General features: G+C 32.3%; 1 protein-coding gene across 1 annotated transcript in view; it reads right to left on the reverse strand.

Moving 5' to 3' along the window:
- LOC148284816 (dipeptidase 1-like) overlaps positions 1–25,509 on the reverse strand; it is a 148,730-nt gene that overhangs the window by 30,681 nt on the left and 92,540 nt on the right. The window contains exon 7 of the mRNA XM_088234729.1: positions 6,128–6,304. Coding sequence (XP_088090855.1) covers positions 6,128–6,304 — 177 coding nt within the window. The remainder of the gene's footprint in view (positions 1–6,127; positions 6,305–25,509) is intronic.

Below are 25,509 nucleotides of genomic sequence, written 5' to 3' on the forward strand. Positions count from 1 at the left end.
AATACTGGTGCATTTTATCATATCTGATTATGATAAGTTTGGAGTTAGGAGTTTTGATATCGTAGGTATTAAGAAGTTTTCTCATGTTAAATATAAGTGTTTTTCAATAAAGATTTGTAGATTTTCGGGTCATTTTAAATATATATTTTTTAATATTGCAGGCATTTTACCTGTGTTAACATTAAATGTCATAATGAGGAATTCCAGCCCAACCCGGAATTAAATTTTAAAAATGTTTTCGTGTACACGTGAATATTAAAAAATTTTGGAGTCGGATGAAATATCTCAAAAACGCACGCAAAAATAAATAAAAATTGTTAAAAATAGTATTCATTTTAAAATCGTAAATAATGACGTCACTCCTTATATCTACGTGTAGTATTTCCGGTTTCCGCTTTAAGCCCCCGCAAGGTTTTGACCATAGAAAAAAAAAATAATTTGTATTATTTGACATTTCAACCAGAGATTATGTCAACTTTCTAGGTTTTTCTAAATCGTAACATTAATTTACGCGCAAAAACATAGAAAAACTCTCATCATTTCCTTTCCACACCTAATTGCATAAGGCACTGCATTGGTACACCAATCGCAGCGTGTCTTGATCATCTTTGTTACATAAAAACAAGATTATCAGTCTTACGCTTCAGGTAGTAATCCAGGGACTATGGAATATTCTAAAGGGAAAAAATCCTTTTAAATAAATATTTCATATCAAACATGTCGGGAATCGAACCTGAGACCTCTTGCATGGTAAGCTAACACGCTGACCATTACACCACGAGGCAGACCAAGAAAATGAATAATTTACGTTTATTACTTTACAATAATGTTTTTATTTACTCAGTTTTACCTTTATCACGTTTTACCAAATAATACATTAACTATGCTTTCCTTTTACTATGGTCTACTTTATCTTTTAACTATGTTATAAAAAGTGTTCAAATGGCTATGGCCGTTAATAAATAAATAATTAAGAAATATCAAATAAAAATGAGAGATACAGTGGGAGACTATAATAATAATGAATTTCGACAATTTTTATAGCGCCGTTTTCGTGAGTAATCACTTCAAGGGCACTGTACATTATTCTTAATTTAAAAAATAGGGTCTATCTACAGGCTATCTCTTAATTACTATTTACTAACAGACAAATTTTACAAATCATGTAATACACATAAAATGGTACTTCCAACAATTACATCTAAAAAGTAGCACTTTTAGTGTCAGGAAACGATTTCAAAAATAAACAAGTTTAAATTTTTTTCTGAAAAGGGATTCAGTTGCACAATTTTGAACTTCTGAAGGCAGAGCATTCCACGCCAAAGGTCCGGCTATTGCAAAACCCCTTTCACCAAATTTGGAACTCTGGTTGCGTGAATGAGGTTGTTCCTTATTCATTTTCTTAAATAACGAGGGCACACTTTAAATTGTCTTCTCAATATTTCATACAATATAAAACGCTTTTATCAGTGAAGTATTCATTTTATATTTTAGAGAAATTTCAATATATATTGACATTAAATCAAAGGGTGGTTTTAAATGTATTTTTTGAAATTTAATTAAAACGACAAACAATGCTTAATTATATTTTCTTTTGATATTATGATCTTTTATCACTCGAGATACCCCATCTATTTTTATTGTTTTACAGGCCTACAAGTATTTTCAATGGATTTTGTTCGGGTTATTTTCAAATCATTTAAACGAAGCAAAACAATTTAGTGTAAAAACTACACAATTTTTTTATTAGTATGAATGTATTATTGTCTTATGTTTTTATTTTTTTCTCGTGTACTCGTATTTAAAATTATAAAAAATTCTTATAATAAACAATAAACAACTACAGCAGTGTAAGTCACTTCAATGTCAGTCCAAGCACAAGAGTTAGTCTTTTTTTGGAGAGTTACTGTGATAACATTTACTAGACGTGTATTAGTAGATATGTATAGAATTTTTAAAAAACATGTACGTCTTATGAAATTTATTAATAAAAAAAAAATACTTTTAGTCCTTTTTAAAATAAAATTTTGACCAAATTATCAAAACAAAATTTTAATGCATTTAATTATTTAAAACGTCTTATGACACTAGGCATGGTGACATAGAGCTGAGTTCATTCGAGCTATTTAATAATTTAAAAAAACAATTTTATTAGCGAAAAATTTTGGTGGAAGTTCATTGTAATTTATTATAGAAATAAAAGACGACTTATACACTGTTTATTTAAAAGTTGAGAATTCCAAGTATCACTCGCCTTTTATTACTATAATAATTTATTAATTATTGTAAAATATTAAAACACATATACAAAATACATCCACCAATCTTTGGGTTTCTGGCACAGGCTGGTACCAATAAATTGGGGAAATTGTGTTGTCTCGATAAATGGCATCAAGTAATTTTTATTTAAAAAGTAAATAAAAATATTTCGTATTTTATAAATAGAAAAAATATTTTTTATTATATTCACCTTGCAGTTTTATTTGAATTGTTGATTTGCAATGAGCTTTTAAAAGGAGCTTCCAAAGTTATTCGGAAATATCTCAATAACTTCTTCAATAGTGATTTCTAAGTTTACTTCTAATTAACATATTACAACAGAGATGAAGAACATTTAAGAGAAGGTAATATAGAAGTCTAGGCATCTACAGGGCTTATGACCTGTCAATGGCTGGTTTAAGTGGCCACTTTACACACTGTGTAACATTCACCATTTTGCCTATATTTGAACATCTATATTACCTTCTCTTAAATGTTCTTCATCTCTGTTGTAATATGTTAGTATAAACAGCTCCCCAGGGAGTTGAATCCAGTCCTTGTCTACAAAAATTTGGACAAACTCAAAATATTGTTTACTTCTAATACTCAAAAATTCAGGGTCGGCACTCGAAGTGTTACCAATTAAAAATTCTGTAATTTTGTCCATTTTGATTTTTTAAATTTAAAAACTTCAATACCTCGTAAACACATTTCAAAAATAAAAAAATGTTATTGCTCGACGTATCCACCTTTAGCACAAATAAAAGCATCGAGTCTGTCCAAGAAGGCTTCACACGAATGTGGGCTGATGGTATTTTGTACCATTCTCGGCGAAGAACAATTTTTAAGGCGTCGACCGTCTCATAACTTTTAGCTGATACTTTGGCCTCTAGAATGGACCATATGGAAGAGTCCATTGGGTTTAAGTCAGGGGAATAAGCAGGCCACTGTTGTGATGAAATGAAGCTTGGATCTTTTTCTTGTAAAAAACGTTGGGTTTCACGGGCTTTATGGGATGGTGCCGAGTCTTGAAACGTCCAATGGTTTCTACTAAATTTTTACGTGCTCAAGGTAACAACGCATCATTTAAAATATTTTCATGGTACATTTGCTGATTTAACTTTACGCCCTGTTCAATGAAAACGAGTGGTGAGCGTCCTATGGCAGTTACCGCGGCCAAACCATCACTGATGATTGCAGCAATTGTCTTTTTATTTGCACTGTTACTATACATGATAGTTTTGTTTATTTACATATTACTGAACCATAAAAAAAATTTCATCAGAAAATACCAAATTTTCTAGCTTGCACCAACGTGCAAGTGTTTTAAAACCTTTACTCTTGCTGGGCAAACTGCCTTTTGTGCAGGCGCTAAATCTTGCACTTTTTATATTTTGTAGAACTTCAAACGTAGCTTATTTTTTAATATGCACTCAATGCTACAAGCGGACACATTGAAGTTTTTCGCCAATTGAACTGCAAAATGGTCATGTCGTACCTTATTAATAATGATTGCTTATGATTTTCCAGCCAAATACAGAGCAATAACACTGTTGAGTTTGAATTCCATTTCGATAATTTTTTTAAACTGTGACGTACAACGATATGTTTCGGCATTTTTATTAACAATATAATTGACTGACACGTGTCAAAACATGAGCGCACTGTCATTAGCTGTTTGGTTGCTACCAGCAGTGCGAAGTTGGTAACACTTTTTTATATATGTGTTTAAAGGAATAACCCGCTAAGCCTCTATTCTAGAGGCTTGTCAGCAGGTGGGAAAGAAAGGATATGGAAGAAAATTATGAATAATACACCACAGCACCCAGACCAATTGAGCAACTGCAACTGGCGGGAAACAAACTGGCGACGCCAGTTTCCCAATTGTCCGTAAAATCAACTGCGCTACGACGCCTGCCGCCCTTCGAGCACCTACCCCTGTATATGTATGTAAATAAGAAGTCATGTAAAATGAACTCTCTAAACACGAGTTTTTACATCATTAGGGAGGTAAAATCGTTATTATTAATTATGTATGTTAAAAACATTTGTAAAAAATGTTTTAAAAAAATCGAAATGATTCTCAACAAGTTTCCTTTCATTCTATTTCAATCAACCATTCGTCTTTGTTTTCCAGAACATGTTTGGCTTTCATGTTTCCAGATGGAAGTAATGTCACGTATCCCCACACCGCGAGGCTGCGAGCCTTGCGTAAAGAAGGATTACGCTGCCTTTAATGATTTCTATATATTAGAGTGCATTTACGAAGACAATCTCCGAATCGAATCGAAGAAATCCAATTCTTTACCCTAAAAGCAGTTGAATGTTTTACTGTGGGTGAAATGCATCAATCGGTTTATGGCCCCCCTCTTTCTTCGTTAAACCATCAACTCGACTTTGAGTGAATTGTCAAATTGGAAAAAAACAAACTTTCCTAACCCTCCGTGTGCTGCCCTTCCAAGCAATAAAGCAGTAACAAACATTAAGAGAGTTTTGAAGAAATTAAGGTTTAACGTAATTGGTATTTTTTTGCCATCCAAGCTAGACAAGTCAGTTCACAATTGGGGGAAGGAAGTTATCCAACCTGAGATATGCTGATGACACTACACTTATTGCATCTTCAGATATTGAAATGAAAGAGCTAATTGACCGAATAGATGCTGCTAGTTTAGACTTGGGACTCTCAATGAATACGCAAAACGCAACTTAGAAAGAGTCAACAATTTTATTAATCTAGGTTCTCTCATCAGCTATGGTGGTGGATGTGAAGGTGAAATACGGTGACGTATAGGTGTTGCCAAAAGTTCTATGAGCCGGCTGGTGAAGTGTAACTTGTAAGTGCCGAGGTTTGTAAACAAGTATGCCCAAAAAACACTTAATTATATAATTACAAAAATTTCAATAAAATTCCTAAGCAGATCTAAAAAGTAAATGTTGACGAAACTTTTAAGAAAAAAATAATTAAATGGCTTATATGAAACAAGGCTGTATATTAATTGTTATTTAATGCTAACAGTCAACTATTTAATTTTTTGTATTTAAATTTTAGGTAAAAATACGTGTAATTTTAGATCTTAATAATGTTTATATTACTTTTTAAATTTATATAATTTCTCTAACGGTTTTCTTTGTAAAGGAAAAATAAAAAACCTGCTGATATGCCTGTTTCGCGGTTTAGTGGGTTTCATTATTTTTCCTTTTATATTTTTCTGTTCAAGTTTACCTTCTCAAATAAAAATAAATTTAAAAAAAATATATATTTTTTCAAAGAAAGGCAGACGTGATTATTTTTTTTGTTAATTGTAATTCAACAAAAACTTTTAGACAAAGTAAATTTTTAGTCAATTTTATTGTTTTTGAAAATAAAACATTGCTTATTTCACAAAATTAATTAATTCTTAATAATTGTACTTTGTTGCCATACTGGACTCGTATATACCAATTTACGATAAAATAAAACTTTTTCTTGACTTTTTTCGTCTGTATCGTATTTGCCCTACGTTTCTTCCCTTTTCACAATACAAGACTTGGGCCCCGATCACAATGGGAAATTAACTGAGTTATCTTCGACTGTCTATAAAGAAAAACCGATATTTTTGTAAGAAAATGAGTATATTTGCATAAACATTTAAAGTATCTTCGTCGGTAACCTATAATTCAACATGTTTAGAAGAAAAAAAAATATGTATGTTCTGTTTTTCATACAGAAAACTAAATTTTACTTTTTAGATAGAATTGAAGATAAATATCAACTTTCCACTATAATCGGGGCCTTGGTTATCAACGAAGATTAAAAAAAAAAAAAACGATGCGTTGATTTTAAGTTGTTTTTAAAATAAGTATTAAGGTATAAACGTTTAAAACTTACAACTGTCTGAATGATATCATCAGGAACATTTCTGGCGTTGGGACAGATGGAGTAGACGGAGGAGTGGCTGAAGATGACAGGTGCCTTGGACAACTTGATGACTGCTCTGCTTGTGTTGCTACTGACATGGCTTAAATCAATGAGCATACCCAGACGATTCATTTCTCTTACAACTTTCTGTAAAAAAACAGTTTTAAAAATAAGATTTAAAAAATTAATATAAGTATGGTATCCAATCATGTTATTTAAATAAAATGAATAACCTACTTAAATTTTTTTTTTTGCAGTTATACATACTAATAAGGAAGTTGAGTGGTTTCAAAAATATTTTTTGCTGATTGACTATCAAAGTAAGCCAAACATTAACAAATTACAACAGGCATGGAGAATACCTTAAAGAAGGGAATATAAAAATTTAGGCATTTACACGGCTTATGACCTGTCAATGGCTGGTTTAAGCGGCCACTTTACACACTGTACACAATTTTACAACATTCACCATTTTGCCTATGTGTAAACATCTATAGTTTTTCAATTTTTCTATTTGTTGATTTTAGTGTCTGTAAACATTTGGACAAACTCAAATATTGTAATAAACCAAATATATTTAATTTTTCTTTTAATGTATAGTATTATCAGCGCCATGATATTTTAATGATTTGTGATTATGGCATTACTCCGCCTGTGACATAACAAGTTGTCTTCGGTGAGATGTCTTGATTGGTGAATTTGCGTCCTAATAACTGGAAATCTATCGCATCCTTATCATTGGTTGATTTAAAAGAACTTGCGACGCAGTGAAAGGTAGACAATTTTTATTCAAATAATTTTAAAACTTGTTTTATACATTTTTGAGAAACTTCATCGTACAATTAAAAGCTCTAATTTTTACGGCGTGTAAGAAAACTATTATTGTATCTAATTTCCCGTAGCACTGAACTTTCTTATTGTGCTCAGAACACTCATGTTTGGTTAATCAATTAATTGATTAATTTATTTTGTTTGCAAATAATAGTTGAATTCCATATGAAAAATTGATAGGGTATCCAAACAAAAAACTTTTATCGGATTTAATTCTACTTTTATTTATTTTAAATAAACGTGACACGTTTTGTCTAGTTAGGACATTATCAAACAAATTTAAATATTTATAAAGTTTTCTGATATACTAACAATAATTACGGTCTCTACTAATAAAAATATTTAATGCTTGATAATTATTAGCACTATTTTGCACCTATATCATTAAACTGCATTTATTGTCGGTATATTAGGAAACTTTGTTAATATTTTAAGTTAGTTTGATAATTCAACGATGTTTGAGTATGTCCAAATGCTTGCAGACTGGCTGGATTTTCTCCCTAGGAAGTTATTCATATTTAAATTTATTTCAACAGTGAGGGAAAACATTTTTGAGAAGGGAATATGGAAGTCTAGGCATTGACATAGCTTATGACCTGTCGTTGGCTGGTTTAAGCGGCCACTTTACACTTTGTGTAACATTCACCATTCTGCCCATGTTTGAACATCCAAAATCCACATCTTTCTCAAAAATGTTTTCCCTCTCTGTAGAAATAAATTTAAATATGAATAATTCCATAGGAAAGAATTCCAGCCAGTATGCAAGCATTTTGACAAACTCAAGCATTGTTGAATGAACTAGCTGGTAAAATAAGAAGTATAAAAATTTGAAAATTGTTTTCCGGCGTTGCCTGGTAGGTGATTTGGTTCAGCCGGATGAATCTCACCCACGTGATAAAGGTTCCAGCTCTTTTACATCACAAACATCAACAGATGAAAGAGTTGAGGAAATCCGGATGTTCAAACATGGGCAGAATGGTGAATGTTACACAGTGTGTAAAGTGGCCACTTAAACCAGCCAACGACAGGTCATAAGCCTTGTTAATGCCTAGACTTCCATATTCCCTTCTCAAAAATGTTTTCTCTCTCTCTGTTGAAATAAATTTAAATCGTTTAAAAATGTTCTAACTAGACAAAACGCGTCACATATAAATTTAAAATATAAAAGTACAACTGAATCTAATGAAAGTGTTTTTTTTGGATACCCTACTAAATTAATTAATTGTTTCGTTTTGACATGTTTATTTTATTTTTATTAAAATATTTTATGTGAAGGTCTATAAATAACTATGGACTAGTATTTGAGGTGGGATGAGCAAATTAAAACTATAACTAAAAAAATAAAGCGCTTGATACATTTTTTCATCCCTCTCAGAAATATATTTAAATCACAACATTATTTTGGTACGTCTATTTGTACATACACAAATCTGGATTTCTCCCAAGGGGGAGTAGGTATATATTTTTATTTATAACCCTACAGAGATGAGGTAGAATTTTTTTTTTTTCAAATTCAGGATTATGGATATTCGAGCGTTTACACATATATACAAAAATCAAAAATGTTACCTGTGTGGATATTCGCTAATAAGCGGAATAGGGAATGTTGTAGTACCTACTTAAAGTGGCCACTTAACCCAGCCAATGACAGGTCATAAGCCCTGTAAACGCTCGAATATCCATAATCCTGAATTTGAAAAAAAAAAAAAAATCTACCTCATCTCTGTAGGGATATAAATAAAAATATATTTAAATCCCCGGACCAGAAATACCTATACCTTGCTCTGGTAAATTCTGTGTTGACTTATGGTCTAATTGGTTGAGGAGCTTGCACAAAAACCACCCTTCAACTGGTAACAACTGCACAGAAATCTCTACTCCGAGTAATTTAAAAAAACATCTCGTTATCTAAGTGAAGTCACTGCTCTTCAAAGAATTCAAAGTTATAGCATTATTCAACAGTACATATTGAGAACCGTAGTGGTTACAAACATAAATAGATACAAATACCCAAGCGTCAACCGCAACGATAAAACAAGATTCTCAAATAGGGATCTGACACTAAGTGAAGGGGTCAACACTGTTCTGGCATCGAGGCAACACTATTACGTTAGCAAGAAGGTCCAAATTTTTTTGCCAGAATTGTGGAAAAGGGGAAGTGTTGTCAAGTTGATGAAAGTATTGACCTCGTTCTTTTATGACATTGATCGAAGGGAGTCAGAAAGGTTGACTCATGCCGCGGATTAGAGATTCTTTCTGGATGTTGAAAATAAAATATAAAAATAAAGAATAATTTAAAAAAACAAATGGCAATCATGAAGTTTCGCAAGTTCTAATTAAATTGTGTATCTATGATGTATGTATGTATGTGTATGCGCATGGGTATATGTATGTGTGTATATGTGTGTGAATATGTATATATACACATACATATATCATATACCATCATCATCATCATTCCCTTTCCGCACCTAATGGTGCACTGCATAGGGCACTGTTTTGGTACACCAATAACAGCGTATCTTGATCATTTTCGTAACGTTAAGGTAAGATGATCAGTCTTACGCTTCGGGTACTAGTCCAAGGACTATACAATTTTTCTATTGTGAAAACATCCTATTAAATAAATATTTCAAATTAATATCGTGCATGGTAGGCGAATGCGCTGACCATTACACTACGAGGCCGTCAAATATATATATCAATATGTGTATACTAGTAAGTTTATATTTTATTGTCCGTCTTTCTATTAACCCTTACGCTGCTACGCAGTTTTTCAAGAATCTAATCAGAAATCTTATTATTAATACATTTTTAAAATATTTTATCGAATACGTTGTTTTCCAAACACACTACTGTTTTAAAAATTAATAGCAATTCCAAGAAAAATCTTCCATTTCATAAATATCTAATTCAAGCCCAGTGGAGTGAGCAAGATGGACAACTCGTGCCGCCCGCAGCACATTCTCGTACAGCGGTTGTAAACCCTTTCTTAATCGAAAATAAAAACAAACAAAAATGATCTCGCACAGCAATCTAAAGGCGCATTGTTTTAATAGTTATTATTGAAACGACAGTATTATGGTGTTTTTTTTGTTGATTGCGGGGCAAAGTGCCCTTATTATCAAACCTACCACTTCCATCAATGCATGCTAAATAAAATTTGAGTAAAATGTATCTTGGAATTTGTTGCAACAGAGAGGGAACACATTTTTGCCAAGGGAATATGGAAGTCTAGGCATTTACAGGACTTATGATCTGTAATTGGCTGTTTTAAATGGCCACTTTACACACTGCGAAATATTCACCATTCACGATTATTTTTACATTACCTCAACTCTTGCATCTGTTGACTTTTGCAAACTAAAAGAGCTAAAACCTTTATTGAATTCGGCGAGTTTCATCTGGATAAATTATTTAACCTCCTAGGTAATGCCTAAAAATACTTAAAAAATATTTTTTTATGCAAATTATTTCGATCAACAATATTTTGAGTATGTCCAAATGTTTGTATGGAGTTATTTAGATTGAAACTTCATGATAACGGGTAAATGTACTAAGAAGTGATGTTATTTCTTGGTAGATGTTATAATATAATTTTAATCAAAAAAATAATGTTTTCGTACAACTGTCTCACAAATTGATATCACTTCCAAGAAAAATATTCCGTTTCACTAATAGCTAGTTCACGCATAATGGATTGAGCGAGATAGACAACAGTTGCTGAAATTACAAACAGCTGTGGTAAATTACATATTGTGTACATTTATATTTTTAATCCTACTTTGTTACTCTAACTGACAAGTTAACTCTGCAAAGGGTCCTTTTTATTGTGAATAAATTTACAAAGTATATCATTCAAAATGATAACGGATATTAAAAGTGATATAGAAATAATAATACCTCACCTAGAAACTCGGAAGCTTAGCAGCTCAACCTATTCCGAAAGTGAATTCGACAATAACGATCAACTTCTAAGTGATAGTGATGATAGTTTATATGACTCTTATGAAGAGCTCAAAATCGAAGAAGCATTTCTGAAATATTTTTGGATCAAGATCGAGCTGATATACTTTATTTACCACAATTGCGTTTTGTTTGTAGAATAGTTTCTAGAATAGAGTTTGTATAGTAATAATTACGTTTTGTTTGTAGAGTAATAATTACTACCTAATGAGAAGCTAAAACATTTAAATTTCACATTACTGTAGGTACCCATTATAATAAATCAACAAATGATTTTTTAATATTCAAACGTCCTACCTAATTGACAATCATTTAGATTCCATGGTGAATTATTTTTATATTTTATGGCTCTTTACTTATTTGTTTATATTCTTAATTACGGGGTTTTCCGGTGATATAAGGACCTTACTAGATAAGAGCTATTATATTAAAGGTAAAGTATTCAATTAGTTATTCATTACGGAAATACATCAATATTTTTGTAATCACTGGATCGGGTATAATAGCAGGGAAGACACAGAATATAATTATTTTTCTCAAATATCATATAAGTGATGAAAAATTCTAAATATTAAAATGATTTATTTTTTATTTCACTGTTTTTGCAATGTAAAAAATTCCCTGTTTCCGTTCCCGGCTAGCTAGAAGTCTCCTGTGTTTAGTCGTTTCTCTTTTTTTAAAAGCACTGCAAATTTAAACATCATAAATAAATGTATAATGAGGAAATTTAGTTGCTTAAAAAAATATATATTTGTTAATAAACTACTAAACAAAGCTTTTTTTTTCAATTTTTATGTATCGTATTATCAGCGCTACGATTTTTTAAAGTTTTGTATTTCCGAAATTAATCCGCGTGTGACGTCGCAAGTTCTCTTCCGCTTCTTCTTGATTTGTTCTGTCGATTGCTCCATTGACGATTAGCAGACCGGAAATCTTCCACAACCCTCTTATCATTGGTTGAATTATATAAACAAGTGACGTCGTTCAAAGTAGTTCGTTTTTATTAAAATATTTTATATTATTTTTTATTAATTTTCAAGAAACTTTGCTGTACAATTTAATGCTCGTATTTTCACCGCGCGTAAGAAAACATTTTTTGTATTAAATTTTCCTTAGGGCTGAAATAGGTACGAAACTGAATAATAACCCGTCGAATAAGTAATTTTTATGTTTTGAAAATGTTTAATACCACTGACGGTTAAGTGCAACAAGCAGTTCCCGAATTCATTTACCCTTTTGGGGATTATGACGTCAGCATCAGTCTAGTTAGAACTTTATGATAGGGATTAACAACAACGATATATCGTTGTTTAGCAGTCTAAGGGTTAACTAGTAAATTAATACTTTGTATTACAATGTAATTGCTTAGTTTGAAACGGGGTTTGTACCCTTGTTAGCTGGAAAAATTAACTAAAAAATGTGTACATAATAAAATACACAAATAAAAATAATAAAGATTTTTTTTTTAGAAACTTAATATTTTATTTAATTATTCTCATAACCATGTTATGTACAAATTTATAAATTGTATTCCTTTATTAATTTAATAACATTTAAATTGTGCTATTATTATTCCACTTCCAGTACAAGAGGTTGTGTATTTTTCGATGTAGTATTTCTTTTCAATTTTTTCTTTTGTGTTTATGGCTAAATGTATATTTTTTTGGTCCTATGTTGTACTTTATCGTATTATAAAACATGTTTGGTAATAAACTAATAAAAAATAAAAAATACGACGGAAACATCTAGATAGTTCTGTGAACTATTTTTCCATGTGTAGAAAACACAGTAACAATGTTTCACGGTGCGTACAGTGATCACTTAAACCAGATGATGAATGACCATAAGCCCAGTAAATGCCTAGACTTCCGAATTTTGTTTTTCAAAAAGTTTCTCTGTTAATCTTAGTGAAATCCAGAACTTGTCATTAAAGATTTGGACAAACTCCAAATATTTTTGCTGCATATTACGTAAAATGCTGGAGAATTTCCGTTCTTTCAAACACGAATTATATAAGACTGTAGATTTCAGCATTTGAGAGGATTTTGATAACTTGCATCATTGGCATATTAATACATTTACCCGCCCTATAGAGTCAAATATTTTCAAAAGTAATAACTCAAAAACGTACCCGTAGTTACTAAGTTTGTTTTTTAGATATTTTTTAGAGTGATTCTATTTACAGGTAAGCCATAAAAAAATATCATATATTTATACCTACATTGAAGGTACATAATGTAATATACTATAAATTGATATTTTTCTGTAGTTCTGTGTTATACAACAACTTTCATCCATTAAATCAACTCAAACGATGTAACTTCGTGATATATTATATTATATTGATGTATTATCCATTACTTTAATACTTAACACATTAAAAAATGAACGAAAAATAGCACTATGAATTCAGTCAATTTTAGGTATTTAATTGATATGTCAACTGGTCGAATTGTTCTAGAAATTATTAGTGCTAAAAACGGCCCCTTCGAGCTCCATATGACGCATAAAAGTAATTATGGTCTTATGTCAAATGTACTATCTCAAAGAAAAATAGCCCTTAAGAAACAATGTCTGAAATACCGTTTTCCAAATCAAGAAACTTTAAATAATTTTTGTTATCTGCAAGTTTAATCTAGGAAAAAAACCCGCACTGGGGTTAAGACATTAAAAATATAGTTTACTTATTTGCATAAAAAAAAAAGCTGGAATAATCAGCTAGTTTCTTGGCTCACCAAAGGCGCTGAGCACGCTTTATTAATATTTTTATTTATATTAATGATTAAAAATAAATGATAATTATTTATTTGTTTTTCTGTACATAACGTTAAAGTAATACATGATTATGTTTAGCTAAATATAATGGTAAGCTGCGCATAATCGCTTCTATACACGGTTCGCCCATGCCACGTCCGCCCCATAGTTGGAGCATATGGTATCCACAAAGAGCCTTCACTCCTTTGCGTCTTTTCAAGTCATGTTCTCGTCCCGAAGTTCGGACATAAATTGCCGACAGTCAGCAGTAGACGTCCAGGACGTCGAGACCCTGATGCCTTGTAAAATAGGCAAGCGTGGTTAAGGTTCTATGGAGACATCTGCAGTACATGGCCAAGCCAACCGTATCACCTCCGCTTGATTACAGTTGTCACCGGAGTTTGCCGCGTCCGTTCTCTTATTACTTTATTCCGCACAAAGTCATACACCCCACACTCATGATTCTTATGAGTCACCTATTCTCAAAACTCAGTATTTTGCTGTTTTGGGCCATAGTAAGGTGCTACGATTCGCATCCGTAGAGGAGAATAGGTGCAGGCGTTATAAAAGCGGCATTTAGTTTTCACGGAATAAATATTCGATCTTCAGACAGCCTTCATACTTTTGATTGAGGCACCTGCTACTCTTACCGCACTCCCAGTTCTTTTTGAAAGCTGCCATTTTCTAAAACATATACTCCCAGGTATTTGAAGCTCTAATATTGTGTTTTTTGTTTTGTAATGCTATATCAGTCCAAAAAAGTCACAAGCTCTCTAATTTATTATAATTATAAATTATATTTATTTATTTATTTGACAATTTGTAGTCTACATTACTTTGCGAGCTGTTTAACCCGTTACGAAATGTAGACTGATAATATAAGTTAGAAGTTAATGAATAGAAAGCAGATAGCTCTTAAACAGTACATATGTACAGAAAAAATCATCCATATTATCCGCGGAAGCCATATTCAGCAAGCGAATTGCCCAATTAAGGGGTGAATTCTGACTAGCATTTGTACGGCTTCTGGGTGTGTAAAGTAGTGTAATAATAAAATAATCATTACCATTTTCCTATCCATACCCAGCGGTGCATAGGGTACTGCAATGTAAACCAAATGTTATTACTATTACCATACCTTTATGTAAATATTATTCTGTCCCAAAATGAGTTTGTTGTAACTCCTGGGAGTACAAAAAAAAATTGTAAGATTTAATAAAAAAATAAATTTAAAAAATGCAGCGTACTTTGAACATCTATTAAAAAAAGTCAGGTGATTAGTCTTACGCCTTAGATGCCAGTCCAGAATTTAATATTTCAGTTCCGCCCCGCCAGGAATCGAACTCATGATCTCGAGAATGGTAGGCGAACGCGTCAACAGCTTCACAAAGAGGTGGACTTATCTCCACTCGATTTTATTTTGAATTTTCAGATATGTTTTTTAAACCACGTAATGTATGGTCCACAGTTAGGTACATTGTGTTTGATAATATGTTACATTTCAAGAGTATTTTTACCCCGGAGCGATCTATCGTGGTACTTTAGTAACCCGGGGTTCGGATATCCGGTCCTGTGGGTAACTGAATAAATATATCGTAGGTAATACACCTAAACATACTTGAAAGGATTTGTTGCCTTTCCGAGTTTGAGGTTTAAAATGAGGTAATAAAACCTACATAAAATACCCGAAGTATTTGTGCTCATTTTACCAAGAAATTTTCCTAACAAAGTTTGTTACATAAAATTATCATGTTTCCAACATCAAACATGATGCGTAAATTGGTGAAGGTAAATCAAATTGTATATTGTAAGTTGATGTAAGAGCAAAATAATTTATTGGAGTTTAATTTATTAGTGAAGAATATTACGATGTTCCATTAAGTAAATTCAGTACGTTGCGAATTAATTGGAAAAAGTAAAATATTTAAAACACTGTTCTTTTCAGTCATTAACTTAGATTTTTTGCGGTGGCATCTTTTTTTCAACTGTCAGTTAATTGGGCATGTGTCAAGTATCAAATTAACACATTTGCTGTAAATATAAAGGTATTAGTAATATTAACTGTCCATATATTTAATAAAAATGGATGTAATAAATTCTTTTATCTAATTTCAAAGAATTAAAGAAAACGGATTGGTATTCGACCAGAAAAGTATTCAGCTTTCTGGGCACATTGATGTACTGGTATATAGCTGAGAGAGTTGGAAAAAACCTGTAATATGTCAGCAGACTTATCAATCAAAAAAGCTTGATAAAAGCAGTAAACGTAAAAAATTAGGTAAAATGTGATCGGAAGAAGAAAAAGATAGCTTTCGATCGATTTCTGGTATGTAAAAGCAAAATTGATATGAAAAAGAAGCAGTTGATTTTAACAATAAACTTCGTAAGGCTGGAATCGATATTGTCGTACAAAGTTACGAAAACGCCTCATTCAAGCCGTTAGAAGGACGAGAAAGTCAATCAAAAAGCAGCTCCTTATCAGTGCCATGATAAAAGAGCTTCTAGCTTAGGTTACAAAATATCAGCATTGGACAGCTGATGACTGGAAAAAGGTTATCTTCGACGGAATACGTTTTGTTGTGCAGGGACAGCACGTTCTGTTCGTGCGTAGATCATCTGTGATAAACCTGACCATTACGAGGTCGAATTTCAGTTAACACACCCTTTGCTAGAACGAATTTACTGCTAAACGTTCTACAGTACATTGACAATATACAGTTTTGTGGTTATTTACAGTACCTGATGGATTCTGGCGGGTTTTCTAACCATTAGTGTCCCAGAATTTTGCAATATCACAGCGGGATGTGCTGAATTTACATGCCCAGGACATAACTTGCGCGAGAGATCGAACTCAGAACTTATCGACTAACCCGAACCAAGTTGTCGAATAGAGATATTAAATTGGTTTCATTGATACTAAATACAAAAGGGGTTTTAATGATCTTATCTGTTAGTGCACTTTCTCGCGCCAGCTGCAAAGGAAGAGAGCGATGTTCAACTCCGAAGAAAGGACGCCGCGTCTCCGCGGCGCAGCTCTGGCATCTAGAAACCGAGTTGAGGACTAGGACAACGATAGTCATCGATGAGCGTCAGGTGCCAGGGAAGTACGAGGGTCCGTGGAGCAATCTAGCTAAACCACGAGGATGGAGGCCGTGCCAAGGCAAGGTCCTCCTGGTGGTGTGAATCAGTTACAAGAGCCGGTTAGACCGGGAAATGGGTTGGGATGCAACGTAACGTAACGCAACGTAGCGGGACGTAGGGGGATGTAACGTAATGTAACGCCCTGTTACGGTCCAATTTCACTTAATAATACGGTGCCCAGGATATTACTCGGATTACAATTGTACATAGAGCTGCAGCTTTTAGAATGTGCATAGAAAATTTGGCGACTCCGTTTTACTGGAGAACCGAAACGCGGTGCGTCTGTTTTTGACCAACAGGCCGCGTGACGTGCGTACGTCACGTCTGTGGTGTTTTCGAAATGGCGGTCTCTTTGCGTCTGAAGTCGGGGGAACACCCACTCGATGTAAAATATAGTATTCTCACATGTTAAAAAAAATAAAAAAAGTTTATTTTTGAATTGCATAAAAAACTATAAGAATTAACAGGTACCATGCGAAGAACAACTCCGTCATGTTTGATTGTAGAGATGAAGAATGTTCAGTAAGAAGTGCACTTAATATCCCAACTAAACCTAGTGGTAGAGGCAGATCACCTGCAACATGGTGGTCTAATACTGTAGAGTTGGTGGCGTAAAGTAATTCCATAATTACAGCCCAGAACAGATGGTCATGCTGCTTTCGTATAAGGAGGCCCGTCTCGACCCTGGATGAACCGGGGTTGAGGAGCAGTAAGAAAAAGAAGAAAGATAACTTACATTTTGTTTATAATCAATATAAATAGAATTCTTCTTCTTCTTAGCAGCCCGTTTCTCTCCACTGCTGGGTATATGCCTCTTCCAAATTTTTCCATGTTTTTCTATCCTGGGCACTCTGTTTCCACCCATGTCTTACGAGTTTGACAATGTCGTCAGCCCATGTTCACTGTGGTCTCTCCACTTTCCTTTTATATTCGTAGAGTCTCCAACTAAGTATTCTGGGGGTCCACCTATCAACTTCTTGTCTCGTCACATGACCCGTCCACTGCCATTTTTATCTTTCCACTCTTTCTGCTATATCGGTCACGTTTTTACGGCGTCTTATCTCCCTATTCCCTATTCGGTCTCTTAAGGAGACGTCCAACATCTTTCTATAGACCGCTGAGTGCACTTAATTCTGTGGACACTTCTGGCAGAGAGTGACATTGTTTCAAGACCGTGTGTTGTTCTCGACGGAACACCGGAGTTATAGACTTTGTTTAGGATTTTACGTTTTTATGAAAACGTGTTTCAGCATTCCAAAGGCAGTCCAACTTAACCCAAATTGTCTAGGCAATTGTGATACATAGTGCATTTATCATTTAGAAACCTTCCATATATGTCAGGTAGATGTTTTTCGTAATTACTGACGAATGTTTTCATAATAAGAATTCCCAAAAAACAAAGAGATTTGAGTTTTTACAAATGTTTGTTGACAAAAGACTGGATTTGAACCCTAGGGAGTCATTAAGATTTACAAATTACAACAGGAATGAAGAACATTCGAGAGATGGGAATATGGAACTCTAGGCATTTAAAAGGCTAATGCCCTGTCATTGGCTGGTTTAAGAAAATATTTCGATTAGATTAATTTCTTCACTACGATAAAGGTTTCAACTCTTCAACTTCACCAAAATCAACAGATGGATGAATCGAAGAAATATGAATGTTCAAACATAGGCAAAATGGTGAATATTACACGGTGTATAAATTAGCTACTTTAATCAGCCAAAGACAGGTCATAAGCTCTGTAAATGCCTAAACTTCCTTTTTTCCTTCTCTAAAATGTTCTCCATCCCTGTTGTAATTTGTTAAAAAAGTTAATCGAACAATATTTTTTAATAATTTTAAATGTTTGAAAATAAAAATTTTTACTCTGTGCTATTTTAAATCATTATCGTACCCTATCTGCACCCAGTGGTGCATGGGGCACTGGATTTGTAAACTAAAAAAACGAACGCGCCAAATACTACAAAACGAGGCGGACTTATCTCCTCTCGATTTCCTTATTCAGGATTTTTACTAGTTTTTAGCAGCCATCGAGTAAAAGACACTCGTCCAGGGTTCTGGTTCTATTTCAAACACAGAACTGTATTCTTAATCCGTCTGGACATTTGGCGTATTTTTGTCAAATATTTCATTTTTAAATGGAAACGACGGTGTTTAAATTGAGAATGCAAAATTTTGTCGGTAATGTTTTTCGGAAATATTTTTTTTATTGCTTTAACGTTGCTTCGCGTGGAACAGTACCTCCCATCAACAGGACCGAACCTTCCGTCAATAAATTTTAACTAATTATTGCAGTGCAAATTAGGTATAAAAATTAGTGGTTGCTGACAGCAGCAGTGAAAGGGGGTGCTTAAGAGAAAGGGAGGTTTGTGGCTGTGGTTTTCATGGTAATTATGCAAGGAGACGTGAGGTGTTAGAAAATATTACGTTATGTTGTTAATTGTTCAAGTATTTATTCAATAAATTACACACATTATTACAATATTAATACATTATAAAGAAAACAAAGTATTCAAACATATTTTGTCCCGATAAACTATTGAATAATAGTTTTTCATCGGGTGCTCAGACATTAGTTTGAATTAATATATGAATCTATTTATATATATAAAAATGAATCGCCGTGTTGTGTCTCGCAAAAACTCGAAAATGGCTTGACAGGTTTACGTGCGATTTTTTGCAAAATGTTCTAATTCACGTACTTAAGGTTTACACATAATAACATCTTTAATATGTTAAGTGAAAAAAAAAAATAGAAGTATTTGATATTTTTTTCATCGATTTTCCAGGGCTGCATTCGACTGAAATGCATAAATTGAAAAATTTGGAGAATGTTGTTTTTTCGTATATTAAAAAAGTTTAATTTTTAACATTTACAAACAACAATTATTTTTAATAGATTCTGAATTGATTAATTTCTTTACAATTTCTTAATTTCTACATATCAACTTATTTGAAATAGATTTTTAGTAATGCCCTTATAATTTTAACTGACTTTTGTTCCATTTTTGAAAAACGGATTCATACACAAAATTCACCACTGTTTATAAGTAACCATAGTTTGACAGTTGCAAAAAGAGTTTTGTATTTCAAAACAATTCATTGATGTTTTGGAATTCAACCATAAACAAGTACCTAGGTACCTAGGTGTACCTAGGTGCCTATTTTAGATCATTAAAAAAAGTCTATCTTAGTTCTTTCTTTTCTTTTGGTTTCGAATTAAATGTCAAGGTCACGTCGAAACACGACTGACGATTAAACAATTACTAAATTCGCGTTGGACATGGGTTGAGTGCCATAATTTTAGAGCGAATTTCATCGCGCTCTGAATTTTCTTAATTAACACATATTCCTGCATTTTCTCCATGGATTATTGGTACTAGAGTAGAAATTTTTGCATGATTTTGATTTGAGCGTGACAAGACCTCTTAGCCGATTCTTATTACAAATATTTAAATAGCTTAAAAAAGTCCAAAATAAATAACGTGTATAATTAATTACGAGAAAAATGTTTGTTCAACCAGCTAATATCAGGCAAGCTAAAGTTCGGGCAGGACAACGTCTGTCGGGTCCGCTTGTATAAAATAAAAACAAACTTGGAAAAATGCATTTTAATTTCATTATTCGTATAAGTGCACAAGTAAATGATTTTTTTATTTGAACCAGTACTTTTCAAGATAAACGTAAAACATTAAATAGATTTTGTTGTAATGAGGAAGTTCAGTGTCTTTTATTAAAAATTTGTTAATAAACAATTATACTAAACCAAAATAAAAAAATAAAAAAATACATATTTTTTAAAGTTTTTTATTTCTGAAATATCTCCATGTGTGACGTCAGAGGTTGTTCTCTGTTAGTTATTCCCATTGGTTCGTTTACAATAAACCAACCGGATATATTTCACAGCTCTCACATCATTGTTTGGTTCTTATGAACCAGTGACGTCAATCAAAATAGTGCATTTTTAATATAATATTTTTTACTACTTTTTTCGTACATTTTCAAGAAACTTTGCAATACAATTTAATGCTCTAATTTTTACTGTGCGATGCAAGTGGTCTCGGGTTCGATATCTGACATGGTTGATGTAAAATATTTTTTTAAAAGGGTGTTTTCACACTAGAATACTTCATAGTCTCTGGACTGGTACCTGAAGCGTAAGACTGATCATCTTACCTTCATGTAACAAAAAATGATCAAAGTACGCTACGATTGGTGTACCAATGCAGTGCCTTATGCACCATTAGGTGCGGAAAGGGTATAATGATGATGTGCAATTAATAGACAAAACTAAACCGTGGTAAAATAAAAAATTATAAATACGTTTTTGGCATTGAAATTTATTAAAAAATAATCGTGAATTAATTCAAAATTTATAAAAGTTTGTATTACATTTGAAATTTCCGCCAAAGCGATGACAAGTACATTAGAATTTTAGTTAATTTTATAAACTAGTTTTTAACCCTTTAGGGCCCTAATGCAAAAAAAAATATTTTTATTTTTATTTATTTAATTTTACAATTCGCCCAAGGGGCATTTACAAAAAATATACAGGTAAGTACAAACAAAGTAAGTAAAAATTTAAAAGATAAACAACGCTTTTTTGTATTCATGTAGAAACAATAAAAAGCGTACTGACATGCAAAATAAAAAGTGAAACTTTACATAGTAAAAAATATTTAAAAAAATGTATGTGGATACAAGAAAAGTAATTGAATTAGAAAGCAAATTGTAAATAACTTGTAAAGAATTTTACCAAAAAAATATAATATTTATATATACTTATACGTATAAAAATTTATTAACAAATTATTGTTAAAAACAAATAATAAAAATTAGTTTACAGTAAGTGTATATAAGATAATAATATAATATCTGGTACACAAAAATATTTGATTCATATATATTTAAAATACCTTGTTTTTTGTATATCATCATCTTTATTTCCCTTTTTGCACCCTGTGGTACATAAGACACTGCATTAGTACTCTAAATGCAGCGTTATAGGATCATTTTTGTTACTTGGAGTTTTGTTACAGTCCAACGCGTTCACCATACAACCAGGCGGATCTATCCCTACGCGATTTCCTTTTTTATACATTTGATTAAATATTTTCTCACATTTAAATGACAACTGGATCCCGAACTAATAAATAAATAAACCAAGCAAAGAAAAATGCATAACTATCTTACTACAAATATATTTAGTTTACTGAATGATCTTAGTTTCATTTTTGAGAAATACTTAAATTTTAGTCTTGTCTTGAATATCATTTAGAAAGACGACAGGAATTTGCTCAGTAAGAAAAACCAGTAAGAAGCAAGCTGTCAAGCTAGAAACAAACTTTTCTGTATCGTCGATTACCAACTTAAGCAGAAAAAAAAACACCAACGAAAGAATACCAGAAATCAAAAAATAAATTTGTTTTTTTTATTTCGGGATGTATGGAAGTAAATAAATCTTGGAATTGTTCTAAAATATCTCATTTCACAAAGTGATTTCTTTTTACAAAATGTTTAATTTGCTTAACCTTTAATTTATTTATTAAAAAAAAAAAAACAATAGAAATATAACTGTTTTGTCTCGTCTAGTTAGTGAAGTCATCATTTGCTTTTCTATAATATTGTCTCCCATGTAATTTTTCAAGTTCATTGTAGAGTTAAATTCGATTATTTAGTATTTTTACTGTCTTGCGTTTATTTAACATGTTGTGGCCAGCAGTTTAATTTAAGCGATTATTTTCCGTGTCAAAAAAATACGGTTCGACTCATACTCATTAATTGCATTCGTTTATCAATGTGTAGTTGAATGTCGCGCAGAAAAATGGCGGGATCGTTTTTCGGTTGGTTGGCAATGTCACCTTATTCGCGACGGACGGGCCCGAGTGTGTTTTTTGAAAACGCGGACAGACAGTTTTTTGGCTTTCGGGCTTGTGCTTCGAGTCCAAGATCTTCATCGCGGCATTATGCCATACCAAAACCACAAAAAATAAACCCATCAAAGTGATCAAGAAAATAAGGATCATAGTTTACGCCATAGGATATTCCAAAGTCAGTTTTCTGTATCTTTTATTGACTGGAAATGATTACTCGTGTTGAACTGCTGACAAAACTATTTTACTTTATATACAGTTGAAAACAAATCTGTGAACTTCCCATTGTAATCGAGGGCCTGATCTAAAAGGGTTTATACGCTTCGTTTTATAGTTCATAATAAACTTCCTTCTACGTGGTTTAAGCTTTAGATTACTGAGAGCAGTTAATTTAATAATTATTACCTCGTTCGGATATTTTTATAGCAAAACATTCGCATTCGATTCATGACTCTACAGCGTAAAAGTCGTAAAATAATATATTAATAGGGTAACAACTGAATATTGCACGGAATGCAAGAAATGCTAACAGAGGGCTGCTGTGAAAATATTATAAAAGGAAAGACCTTATCATAGATCGTTTTCTTTTTCACGTCCGATAGCTCGCTAGTTATACGTAATAGGTCCTGTTTTAATCTCTGTGTTCAGGCGGACGAATAATATACCCCTGTATGTGAAAAAGAACCAGGACCCTTGACGACTGTTTCCGACTCGATGGCGGCCATAAGGTAAAAATGAATATCGAAATCGATTGGAGATTAGTCCGCCTAGTGGTGCAAAGGTTGGCAAGTTCTTCTACCGTTTTTGAGGTTCTGAGTTCGATTCGTGGGAAGGTGAACGTGATGTATTTATTTCTAGGGTTATTAAAACTTAAATATTTCATTAATCCGGATTAGCACCTGAAGAGTAAGACTGACAACATTATCTTCATGTATTGGATGATCAAAATACCCAGCATTTGGTTAACCAATGCAGGGTCCTATACACCACCGTGTACGAAAATGATGACGATGATGGATCTCCTAAGTTTTTTATTCTTATCTTGTAAACTCGGTGAAAAAAAATCTCACGCAGGTAATTTATACTAGCAAGCAACAGTCGGCTTTCGCCGATTGTTCCATAATAGGGAATTCAGCCTTTCGGGTCTCATGTAATCGGCTCTCCGGGCTTTGTTTTAAGGCCCCACGAGCAATATCTTCGAGCCAACAAAAAAACGGACCGGCTAAAAGAAGAGTTGGTCAAAAATTTGTACTAAAAAAGGAAAATATATGTAATTTATGAGAGTAAAAATGATCATCAAATTTTAATTTAATTTGGGTAAATTTTATTTAGCAGATATTTTAACAAAAAATTACTGTAATACATATTTCAATTTCCAGTTATCCAATCGTCTTAATATTTTTATCAATGGCATATTTAGGTAAGAAATTTATTGTTTTTTTGACCTATGTCGATGCTAATTTCAATAATTTGCAAGTGGTGTAATATCTATAACCCGAATAATGTCTAAGTATTTGTAATTGTTAAAAAAACGGTACATGGATAAAAAAATAATTACTTATGTTTTTAAATAAATAACTAATTAAAAATAAAAATATAAAAAAAAAAATACATACTAGTTTACGCTAATCAGATTTTTTTTATTTTCGAAATGTAAATAAAAATAAAACAATGTTAATATCTAAATAAGTTGTGTTAATAAATTAAAAATAACTGATTGAAAATATATATTGTCAATTTAATATGACATTGAAAATAGAACCAACTTGCCCTTTAAAATATTTATATGGGTAAATATTTGCTTAATATTCGATAACCTTAAAATTGACGCACGTTACTTTTCGTATTTTTTTTTTTTTAATCGAAAGGTTGAAACTTTACAATATGCCATTTAAACGGTGTTTAGTTAAAAAATAGATTAAAATAATATGATTATTAATAAAATTTTGTGATTTTTTCAACACGTTTTGACATTTCAATGTTGTTTTGACCTTTTAAATTTTAGCTGATTTTATAGAAGTTATATGGGAGTAATTTAAAATTGTTTTCCCTCAAACTCATTGTTTCCGTAGGACTGAGAGAGACAGTACTATACCAAATGATTTAAGCTGTCAGATAATTTCACCCCAAGCTTTAGACGACGAATTTTAACATACGAAAATGAATCAAAGTTACTTAGAGAATAGAGCTCAAATTCCTATCGGCTAATTTAGTCGAACGTTCAACATAGCACGGCAGTATTAAATAACATCATCATCATAATTTCCTTTCCGCACCTTATGGTGCATAGGGCACTACATTGGTACACCAATCCCACCGCATTTTGATAAAAAACTGTTACATTAAGATAAGATGATCAGTCTTACGCCTCATCAAATTACAAAGGACGGATCAATGAATAATATATTTTAATATTGTTTCATTTATCAATACTCAGGTAATCACATGAAACAGTACACCATCAGGCCGACCAATCTCCACTCGATTTCTTTTAGCGAAAATTTCACCCGCGAGTAGAAACTAAATAAATAAAACCAAAAAATTAAAATATTAAGTAAGCACACACCCTAATTTTATCGGACCGAGTCGATTAGCGCAATATGTGTGAAACGGACCCGTGCACGACATATACAATCAATCATTTTTAGAACAATAATATAGTTTATTATTTAATAATAGATTTACCGTAGCTGATATTTTTAAAGACAATAAATCTAAATTTAAGTCAAAAGTCAAAGAAATATTGAGAGAAGCAGATATTTAATGAATTTTTTTATTATGTA

The sequence above is a fragment of the Micrasema longulum genome, unplaced genomic scaffold (genome assembly GCF_059751315.1).
Source record: "Micrasema longulum isolate JH-2025_06_02 unplaced genomic scaffold, ASM5975131v1 h1tg000087l, whole genome shotgun sequence".
Classification (NCBI taxonomy): domain Eukaryota; kingdom Metazoa; phylum Arthropoda; class Insecta; order Trichoptera; family Brachycentridae; genus Micrasema; species Micrasema longulum.